The 11,947-nt window shown below is 33.8% G+C and overlaps 1 protein-coding gene across 2 annotated transcripts; it reads right to left on the minus strand.

Annotated features, from left to right (window-relative positions):
- Positions 1 to 2,236: 2,236 nt before the first annotated feature.
- On the minus strand, positions 2,237 to 11,355 carry LOC148873273 (protein FAR1-RELATED SEQUENCE 12-like). Of its 2 annotated transcripts, none has more exons than XR_016102677.1 (3): positions 11,174 to 11,322; positions 9,603 to 10,069; positions 2,237 to 2,614 (listed from the first exon to the last, which is right to left on the minus strand). XR_016102677.1 is itself a non-coding variant. In XM_088956389.1 (3 exons), coding segments are annotated over exons 1-3 (642 nt in total). In that variant the 5' UTR covers positions 11,175 to 11,355; the 3' UTR covers positions 2,237 to 2,410. The 2 variants fall into 2 exon arrangements, 1 of the variants encoding a protein (XP_088812515.1); XM_088956389.1 differs by having other exon boundaries at positions 9,603 to 10,039; positions 11,174 to 11,355.
- Positions 11,356 to 11,947: the final 592 nt, after the last annotated feature.

The raw sequence follows: 11,947 nt of genomic DNA on the forward strand, positions 1-11,947 counted from the left end.
CGTATTCAATTTGTTTTTTTTAAGACAATTTCTCAATAACCTGTGCCATTTTGATGACAGGTAAATTTCTTTTTTTTTGGGAAACTTTTAAACCAAAATTTGGACCATTATGAAGCCAATTTTAAATTAATTATTAAGCCTTTCTTTTTTGCCTTTGAGGAATTAAAAATCAGACTAGAAGATGATTTCTTGATTTATATTGTGATGTTAAGGCTACCAAAATCAAATGAGACATTTGTTGTTAATTGCAACACTAGTGATTGCCAAATGTGGACAACAAATAAATTGATCAATTAGTGTGTGTCAAAAGAAGATTGATAAAAGAAAATGAAAGTTGAATCTGTTCATCATTTAGCTAGTTTTGGTTCGAAGAAAAAGCAATTCAAGAAATCAGGAAAGAAGAAAGATAAAAGTATGATAAAAGAAAACTCCTAGACAAACATAAATAATCATCAAGCATATAACTAATATAGAAGATAATATTTTGTTTCTACCGTATATAACCTGTTATTTCAAGAGTGATTGCTTGAAGTTGGTGAATAAAAAGAAAGAAGAAACTTTTTATTCCAAGAACAATTGAAGATAGTGATTTTAAGCTAACTAGGGCAAAATTTATAGTTCTTATTTTCCACCTTATGACTTAGTTGCTTACAAATACAACATCTCAAGTTTAAATTTAAAGTACCTGATTTATTAAATTACAATAATTTATTTGGTAGAGAATAGAGACTTAAACATGCTTGAAAAGTTATGAATGCATGTGCACCGAGATCAATGGGAGTATTTTGCATGTCATGCCTCCTTTTATGAAACTAAAGCCTTATGAATTAGAGCCTCTAGTGTGGTAAAACTAATTTTCTGCCTTGTCAAAAATTTTGATTAGATTTATGATAGAGTTTTTGATATGCCTTCAATTTAGTATATCTCACTTTCTTTTTGACTTCTTTCTTATGATTTTGTTTTTTTTTTCAAGTTTTCTATATTTTTAGTCTTTTGCCAATCTTTGTATTATATTTATTTTATTGATTATATTTTGAACATCTTCATTTTACCCCAATGTTTTTAACCTTCCCTATTTTCTTTAGATGCACCTAAAATATTATATGATACTTTTTTATATAATTAGTCATTTATAAGTCATATATCATTAATCTCTTCATCTAAATTATATTTTGATTAATTTTCTTTTACTAATTCTTGGACATTTATTTTTTCTCTATTTTCTTTCATTTTTTTAGTATATGCATTTACCACCATTAATTTATGTTATGTAATTAAGCTTCCCCCCCTAATATAACTTTCTAGTCCTTATACATCATTCTTCCTATTCTCCTAACAAGGAAAAAACGTATTTGACTTAAATTTGACCCACTTTTAAATATTAACAAATGTGCATTTCTTATTTATGAAATGTGTTTACCATTGCCATATCAAAAATCAATTACAAATTTTAAAATTGTTCTTTTGCGTTATAAATTTAGTATCTTAATGAATTTGTGAGATGCATACAGGATTTGTTAATATTCACACTTATAATAATTTCTCCACCATATCCATGCATTTTCCTAAGTGTGCCTCTGTATATATCTTATTAAAAATGTCTTTTTTAATACGCTTTGCAATATTGATACATCCTAAATTTCCAACTGCATTCTTGTCCCGCGCATATCCCTATGCATAGCTTAAAATTGGCTACCACCTACCAGTTACTCTGTGACATTAGTATGTTGATCATTATAATAACATAATTACTATGAGTTAAATGTATTAAACACGTCTGATTAAACATATCTCATGTATCAGTGGCCCTGAAAACCAATACATATCGTAGAATTGATACATTGCAATACTTTGAACCTTGCCTAAAATGACGAAGATGCCAAAATTCAAGCATATGGAGGTTTACCAGTGAAACAAGTACTTTTGTGTGTCAAATAAGTGATCGAGCATTAATCTAAAATTCTGAATTACTTCCACACTTGAGTTCGAAAATAAGAAAGAAAAGAGTTCTAATAAAATTTTAATAACAGTCATGACAAAACCCATCACAATGACTTGGCTATGGTTCCATTTATGGAATAACCTCTTTGCTTAATTGCTCTTTTCCTTTGGCTCAACTTCCGGCTTTGTAGGAAATTTTCTGCAAACTTAATTGGGTTAGAGAAGTTGAAGTAGGAAGAGTGAATGTTGTGGATGATTTAGAAAGGTATGAACAAGGACTAGGCCAAAGAAGTATGAACATGAAATGGAATGTTAACTAGTAACCATCACAAATGTAGACACTTTATTAACAAAAAAAAATGGATTTATACATACTTTAGGGCACAAAGATTATGGTGGACTATAAATAGAGATTTAATTATACAATATGGAAGAATTATACAAAGGTACTGGCCTGAAATTTCCACCCCTATCTGTATTGTGAAAGTTCTTTGTCTTCAGATTCAATTTCTTTGATATTGTTGACTACATCATCAACCGTTCCTGATAGGTGGTAGGTATGTTCTTCAATATATCTTATAAAGGTGTGCAGCTGTTCTCGACAAGCAGCTAGCCGTTGATTTGCACGATGCAGCTCTAGGGATAGTTCCCGAATTTTCTTATCCTTCTCATCCTGCATTAAATTACACAAATTATCTCAAACAACTTGACATGGAAATCACATGGATAGTGGACTAACAAAGAAAAACAACACTATTAGAAGCTAGTGTTGCTCCTCATGCCTAAGAGGCATGCATGAAAAAAGGCAATAGTAATTTTTTTTTTGATCAATAACTTTTCATTAATGAACAAAAGAAAGATAAGTACAAAGGCAGGGGGAGATAAACTCTCTCAACTCCTCCAAATATTAAAAGATTACAAATAAGCCCATTCTTCCCACCCCTTGTTTGGCTATTGCATCTGCAAAGGAATTGGCACGCCTCTTTACCCATTGTAATCTCATTGTCATATCCCAAGTCAACCATTTAAATACTCTCTTTTCATTCAGGTAGCTCCACATGCTACTCTTTCCTTTATGTTTGGCTCACAGAAGTAATCCACCATTCACTTTATGTTTGGCTCACAGAAGAGATCCTAGGTTAATATATCAGAGGATATTGATTACCAATCTAAAACCTCTTTTTATTTTGTTTCATGCTTATAATCTTTTATACTGATTCTCGCCTATGCAGTGTCTGGGGAGGACAGGAGGACAGATAATATTATATTATATTATAACCTACTTTACCTAAATAAAATAATCCGTTTACTTAATTTGCATGCATCCTAGTTTACGCACATGCACATGCATGCACACACACACACAACAAACTGAGTCTACTTATAATTTCTATTTTCTTTATACATTTTCAGATATGATTTATTTTTTCATAGTCTATTTGTGTATATACTTTTTAGTACATTTATATACTTTCGAATATGACTCATGTCTTTGAAATTGTCATGTATTTGATTTTATATTTATAATCTCTTCTACTTAAATAAAATAATGTTTTCACTTAATTTACATACATTCTAATATATCTTTCAATATAGACTAATTTATAACAAGTTTCAAATGAACATTTTCCAACATACACAACTTCTTTATTAGAAATAAATGACTTGAAAATGAGAGTGAATAAAAAGAAAGAGACAATTTTTGTTCATTTTTTCGTATTAATAACTTTATTTTATTTATTTTTATTTTTGTTTATTTATTTCGGTATTGAACAAAATAAAATGGTGAAACAGGATTCATGTAACTGATCCCATAAAGTTGGGACAAGGCTTTGATGATGATGATGATGATAACTATCATTTTAGTTTGTAGATTGGCATTTTCACGTGTCATGGGTGTTATGGATGTAGATAGTAGATGCTATTCTTAGATGCAATATGTTAAGACATAGTGTAGTGCATTAGGATTATTTTGTTTAGTAAGAGAAATGCAAAGCGATATTTTCAGGTTAATAGAGATATTTGAGTGTAACCAATTAAGTAATCATGTTTTTCCAACTACCAAAAAAATAAATAATCATGTTTTCCTGAATTTTGGAGAATATTATACATTAATATGTTTTTGTTTTACTTTTTTTTCAATTTTAATGTTGCATAGATGAGACGCACACCTAAGGCCTAAGCCTCTTGACATACACACAAGGTGGATGAGGCAGGGGGGTTTGGCTTTGCTTTGCCTCACCACATTTCACAGCTACATGATAAACCAGGCATTTCCCTATTGAAAACACAAAGAAGTCATTGTTTATAATGATTAAACATGGAGGTACTTTTGTCTTTCAAACTTCTTGTCCCATGATTAGGAGAGTGCTCCCTTATCAAAAACGGAATGCACCCAGATCACTCACCCAAAAGAATGATTGGAATTGGATGAGCCAACGACTCAATGCCTGGATACTTTATGCAACTCAAATGGTTTGGATCATCTATTCAGATAAACATATTCCTTAACTACCATCCTAAGGTTCCCAACAGCCAGAATGTCCAACACAACGTGATTAGCATGAAGTGCCGCCTACCATTCATTGTCCAACTTCTCAAGATTTACAAGCAGACATTTTTTTTGCCAATAGAAACCAAAGGCACAGATTTCTGTTCTTTTTCTCTTTTTTCTTTGGATAAGAACAAAGAGATGTAAATATTTCATACATTATCCTATGTATTATCTGGTAGGCATATACAGATTCTTTTTTTTTTTTTCATTGCATAGTTTCATTTTATTTTTCTCTCCCTTCTTATGGTAAACTTTCAGCAGTTGTATTGTGACATTCAACAATTATGAAATACATTTCCATTTTCTATCTTATCAAGGCATACACATCTAATGGATAATAGATAATTGGATGAGCCATTTGAACAAGGCCCTTATCAAGGTACATGTATTAAGTGAAATTACATATATGGAAAGAATATGTAAAGTAAAAATAATAGGGGTGCAAATGGATTGGATCATGATCCGGTCCAAAGTCTGATCCTATTTTGTTGGATTCGGATGGCCCTATTTTTGGTTCCTCAGATCCGATATATATATATATATATATATGTTATTTAATTATAAAATTTTTATATTATTTTTTTTTATAAAAACATGTATATATATGATAAAAATAGTTGAAAAATACTTGTATTTTTTATTTTTCTTTATTTAAATTGTTATATTTTCTTTTCCTTTTAATAATTTTTTATTTTAAAAATGAAATCAGATCGGATCAGATTCGGATATCCGACATCCTGATTGGGTTCGAATTAAAATCTGTATTTATGAGATCCGATCGGATCTATAGTGTATCGGATCGGATTCGGATATACCCTGATTTGAATACAATCTGATCAATTGCATCCCTAAAAATCAGTATCTTTACAAAACTAAGGATTTAGTTCAGAGATGCACAGAGACTATGTAGGCAGAGTGAGGTGTTTGATTACCTAGTCATTGGCACAGACATTTATCTACTTAATGGTCCAGTGGCCATTGTCAAAACAGATATGACAGTTTTATATTATGAGGAAAAAGAATGTCATGGTGGAAAAACTCAACACATGACCACTGCCTTGGAGATGATGTAAGTTAGAATATGAAGTACTCAATCGATTATGAAAGAATTGGAGATGATGTAATAGGTGTTTAACAAGAAAGACCTTCCTATGGCTTCTATGAGTGATCTTGGTAATACTCTCCCCAAAAAGCCCCCTCCTTGGCCTTTGTATGCTGCTGCACTAGTTGATACATGGTGCTTGGTGATGATTTGGAGGAAGTATATTTTAGATCTATTGGAGACGGGCATACTTGATGCCAACCCTGTTTCTACACCGGTTAATGATAATCATAAAATATCAGCCACAGATGGGGAATTATTGCAAGGCAAGGGAGTTAGATGTACAATTTCTCTAGAGCATAGTTGTCAAGGTGTCGCCTAGGCAACTAGGTGCCCTTGGCTGGGCGCTTCACCCAAACACCTTGACTTTTAGCAACTAGGCACCCTTTTAGGCGAAATATATATATACAATTATACTTTGTTTTAACATTTTACTATTGAAATTTAAAAGATCAAAGGGTTTTGAGGAGAGAAAACGAAAGAAAGAAAGAATAGATTTATAAAGAGGTTCTTTCTTTCTATTCTCTCTCTCTCTCTCTAATTAAATAAAACAGAAACTCCATCCTTGTGTTTTCTATTTTACTTTCCATCTTGAATATTTATCATATAAAGTTTATAACCTTCTTTAGCTGCTAATTGATATGAAGTTGCTCTATTAAATACTAGTATTATTTTTGAAAATAAGGAAACTAATATATGTAAAAGATTTTTATCTTTTCGATGTGATGATTTGCCACGTTTTTAGAGCTTTTTTTATCAGCAACTCTGTAAATGAATTCATTAAGAAAAAATAATGAAGTACAACAAGAAGTTGTTAAGTATACAAATAGACACCTTGTGTCTAAACCCCAAGCATTACAACTGAGCCTAAAACATAGACTGTCTTTGTACACCTTGCTTAGTAAGACCATCCACCAAACATTTTTAGAGAAAATTTAATGCTCTTAATAAAGAGAATTGGTATTTTTTCAATTAATATACATGCTAAATGGTATATAAAACTAGGGAACTAGCCAAAAGTTAGTTTTTTATATTATAAATTTTTTATCGCCTAAGCGCAACTAGGTGCCCCAATATCACCCAGAATCGCCTAGACACCTTGAAAACTATGCTCCAGACTCCACAGCCCCTCAGATTATTCACTCTTTATTCATACTCAACCTCAAGGAATCACTCTCCTACTATCGTATGTGGATGATATTCTTATTCTTATCACTAGTGATGATAATGAGGGTATACTCATCTGAATAATCTTTTCGTTCATTCTTTTAAGATGAAGGATCTCGGTTCCTTTACTACTTTTTGGGCTTGGAGGTGTTTTGTTCTTCTGAGATATACTTTGTAAATCAGCACAAGTATGTTGCTGATTTGGTCAAATCGGCTCATCTCACTGATGATAAGCAAGTTCATACCCCACTTGAAGTTAATCTCAAGCTCTCCAAAGATGATGGTGAACCTCTTACAAATGCTACTTAATATTGGCAGCTTGTGGGCCGACTTATTTATCTCACAATGGCACACCTCAATATCTCTTATGCTGTCCATGTGGCCAGTCAGTTCATTTCCTCTCCTCGGCAACCACTTGAAGTTAATCTCAAGCTCTCTTCGAGGTGTTCTGTCTCATTGATTATTTTTCTCATCATCATCTTTAGACTAATTGCTTATGCTAATGCTGATTGGGCGAGTTGCCCAGACACAAGAAGGTCCACAACTGGGTGGTATGTTTTTGTAGATGAATCTCTTGTTCCATGGAGGTGTAAGAAACAACAAACAGCCTCCAAGTCTTCCACTGAAGCAGAATATCATGCTATGTCATCCGTTTGTAGAGAGATTATATGATTGAAGGCTCTCCTTCTGTCCTTCACGATCTACATATTCTAGTCTCAACTCCTACTCCCATCCATGCTAATAATGTAAGCACATCAAGATAGCCTCAAATCCTATGTTCCATGAACACAGAAAGCATATTGAGGTTGATTTCCACTTTATTCAAGATCAGTTCCTAGTGGGCTACATCTCTCTTCCTCACATCTCCTCTGGCCTTCAACTTGCAGACATCTACAATAAGGCTATTGTCCTCACCATAGATTTTTAGCTAACAAACTGATGCTCCTTCCTCAGTATCAGTTTTTTTGTATTTTTGTATTTTTGTCTTTTTTTTTTGGGCGGGGGGGGGGGGGGGGGCAGGGGTGGGGGGAGTGCAGAGAGTCTATAGGCTGATCTATTGTTTGGAAGCACCATAAGATTATGTCCTTTATGTACCATATAATTGTTCTTTTATTTTTTTTTCTTTCTTGTACTTGTACTTGTGAAGGACGCTACTGCCCTTTCACACATTTTGTAACTTAGAAGTATATAATACAATCTCTTTAGGCGTGTGGTCAGATAAGACACGCCCACATACATCCTCCTCCTTCCAGAATATGCCTTTGACATGATAGTGATAGGATCTTACACACCCCATGACCTACTTATTCCATTGAACATCAAAACCACATTGCTTTAGAACCTCTTCCAAAAAAATCCTCATGCACTAGATTGTAAGCTTTCTCCAAACCTAGCTTGCATGCCCATCCTTTCTGACTCAATGTCTTCATCATGTCTTCAAAGCATTCATTAACAATCAAACATTGGTTAATTATGTCCACCTTGAATGAATGCTTCTTGTTGTTGTGATATTATGTTAGGGAGTACCTCCTTGAGCCCTGTTTTGTAGAGGCTACCTACTAAATTGATTGGCCTGAAGTCTTTAGGTATTTAGCATCCACTATTTTTTGGAATTAGAGCGACAAATGTGGCATTTTCTCCCAAATTAATGACTTTCTGACTCATAATGGTCATGCCTGTTAGATGGCTGTAATGGATTTTTGCAAGATTAAAGAAAATAGAGAGAAAGAAAACCTGGATACACAAACGGGTTCCTAGAATCATTTTAGGGCAATGGGAATCACTCAACACGCATAGCATAAGCTGTACTATAAGATCACAAATAAACACCATTCCTTCATTGTCAAACATCCATACATATTTCTAGACTGTAGAACCATAAGAATCCAGTAGAACTCAAATACGGAAAATTAGAAGTGCCACTCCTAATTTAATTCAAAGAAGACCTGATAACCCTTAAATTGATTATTCAAAAACTCTAAAATTATAAATACACACCATTTTTTTTATAATTGAAAATTAATTTCAATAATCAAGAAGAATAAGGCTTTGCAAGCATCCCTTGGAGAAGCGTGAGATGCAGGCCTCTCCTAAACATTACAAGAGATCAGAAATAAAGATTACAAAGCTTCCCAAAAATACCCATCCCTAGAGGACCCCTGTTTAACAAGAGAATCAGCCAAAGCATTGCCCCCTACCCACCCACTGGACTCTAAACGTTATGCGTCTTGTTAAGGGTGGATGTGCATGAGCCTGTGAAAGAGCATTAAATTTTTGTGCATGAGAAAGAGATAGGGAAAGTGATACACATTGTAGGTTTGAAGAAAAGAAGGTTTTAGTGCATTTAATTTGGGGAGAATTTTTTTTTTTAGCGTAAGTATTTATATGAAGACAGACAGGGAAATAAGGAATACATACTACAGATTTCTCAAACATCAACAAGGAAATCGAACTAACCCATTGTTGGCAATATAAATGGTGTATTACCATGTTCATGTTTGGTTATCAAAAACTATAATCAAGAAACTAGTGCATAAAAATTAAAAGCACTTGTACCTTTTTTCTAGGATTGAAATCCTATTTTCTAGGGAATATGTTATCTTAATGAAACACAGTTTAAGGGCTACCCCTCCTTAAGGGCAGTTCTGGCTAAGCTGTGTTCCACACTAGAAGAAAAGCTTCTACATATATTTCAAAGAAAGAAACTGTAAATGGATTTTAACATTAAAATAAATAAACAAGAGAAGTAGGAAAATGACCATCAAAATTTTGTGATGAGATCAATAAGAAAACAAATGAAAATTGAATTTATATTTATCTTTTGTGAAGAGGACTAACTGGGGTTGGGTGATCCTTGCCAGAGGAGACTATCAGTGGATGATTATGGTCCTTCATAAATTTGGTAACAATCCACTTCCCAGGCTTCTCTCTCTTTATCAGAATCATAGCCATGCAACCTTCCCTTCTGCTTTCTCTCTTCCTAATTTGGACACGCCCTATTTTCCGACTGTTCAGATTAAACCCCTCCTTATTACATGCAAGTCGACGGGATATAATTGATCCATCTCTCTCTGAACGACGGGAAGATACAATACGGGTTACAAATCCTACATGTCTGGCATATTCATCGTAGAAATTCTTAGCAGCCTCTTCAGATTCAAACACCATACCCTCATAGGGCTCGGGATTTGGATCACCTTCATAGACAGCTGAATCTGCTGCAGCAGATCTTTCTGTTGTTCCTGTGCCATCACCCACAGGATTCTCCAAATCCACTGCCACACAACATTACCAATTATCATCTTCTGCATGCCATAAAAATTCAATTGATTAAGGCTATGTATCTGAGAATTCTGTTGGTATTGAGTAAACAGCTGGCATGCCTGAAGACCACAGTTATTTTTCATAGAATGATTCTAGAGTCCAGACATAGCAAATTGGTAAGGATACAGGAACAAAATTTACTAAGACCACAATTCAACCAGATCTACTTCATAGTCTTTTCATTTTTATAACAGTGAACTTCAGATTTTTTCTAGCGTTCATTGCAGCTTTATTTAGAATTATGATGATAGGGGTTTAGCCTAAAAAACAATATTTGCTTCTTAAACAAGCGAAGGTTCCCATAAAGTCCTTGTTCAAAGGTACCAAACATTCACTCTACAGCTAAATAAAAAAAAAAAAAAACAATATAAGGTAATTTAGAAAATATAGAAAAAAATAAATTGGAAATACTTTCAAAATTTCTGCACTATACTTAAGTAAGACCCATTTTGGATAAAAGCAATAAAAAAAAGTTTAAACTAGAAGTGTCAAAATATATTCAAAGGGTTTTTATGTGAAAATGAAGAAAAATAGTTTTCCAGAAATCACCAAAAATATATCAGAAGTATTTCTGTACAAGCCCATATATTATTCTATCAACAAGGAAAATGCAAACCTCTCTACCAGGCTGCTCTATCCAACATTAAACATGTAAGTATACGAAATATTGCATTTCCTATTTCCACTAATAAGTATATACTGCATAGTTTCCCAAAAAACGAAAGAAAAAATAAAAGAAAATTGGAAAATTTGAAGAGAAATAGAAAATCTGAAACTAGAAGTTCCTGTTACAGCAAAATATCCTTCGATGATAATTCAAAAGGGAAAAAAAATAAAAGACCAAATTCATAGAGGCCTTTCGAATTCAAAATCGTGAAACCTAAATAAGTGTTGTATTTTGATAATAATCCATCCCGGATTTCATCTAAGACTTCTGAATTCCTGCTATTGAAATTCTGGTTGTTTGACTGGAGTTTTGAAATGAAATCTTAGGGCTTTTACAGTAACTTAAATTTATTTAATAAATATTTCGATTGGTATAGAATTTCCGTTAAGATGAAATGGGAAACAGAAGAAAAACTTACTTGATTTTAAGCTCTACTACCTTCTTCCTTCTGCTCTTCTCCTAGAGGAAGGAGGTTTAAGCGTCTAGACTCGAAGAAATTTTGAAAAGAAAGAAATTTTCTTTTCAGACTTCATAACAGACGACGGAGGGATGATTCGGTATATTGCTTTTTAAGTTAATGCAATACGTTAGCATATAATCAACGTAATCGTAAATTTGTAAGGCAATATCATATGTCACCATCCCAGCTCTGCACGCCTGACGATATCAACGGGTCGAGTTTGGTATAAATTGGTTCAACCGAATCCGACCCGAAGTTGCTCCAACCTAAATCTACCCGGATTTAAGCTCCGTTTGGTTAGTGGGATGAGAAGGGAGAGCCTCACCTTTCACGGATGGTATCCACGGTGACAATGGCTCATGGGCGAATCCGACCCGAAGTTGCTCGTGGTAGGAGCAATTTGTAGAGATGGCTATTTGACCCGTCTTCACGGGGCTCTTCCTCACTCCACGTAGGAGCAAAGCAATTTATGGAGGCAGCAATTTGACCCATCCTCATGGGGTTAACTTTGGCTGTTGGGGCCCAACAGCATATAGGCTGTTGGGATGGGCACGTTCTGGGCAGTTCACCGCCCATGCTTTAGTTTTTACAAAAAATAAATTAATATATAATTATTAACTTACCCATTCTTATGGTGATGTAGCATTCCCAGAAATTCTCTCAACAGCATAGGCTGTTGGCCCCCAACAGCTAAAGTTTTTTCCATTCTCATAGGGCTCTTCCTCACTCGAT

The sequence above is a fragment of the Nelumbo lutea genome, chromosome 1, assembly GCF_056320005.1.
Source record: "Nelumbo lutea isolate HS-2025 chromosome 1, American lotus-T2T, whole genome shotgun sequence".
Classification (NCBI taxonomy): Eukaryota; Viridiplantae; Streptophyta; class Magnoliopsida; order Proteales; family Nelumbonaceae; genus Nelumbo; species Nelumbo lutea.

What these genes read in the sequence shown, in the direction of transcription:
- LOC148873273 (XM_088956389.1), bottom strand. An exon ending in GCAAGGATCACCCAACCCCA is followed by an intron (nt 2,615 to 9,602) that starts GTTAGTCCTCTT and finishes AATTTAATGCAG; the next exon opens with GATGAGAAGGATAAGAAAAT.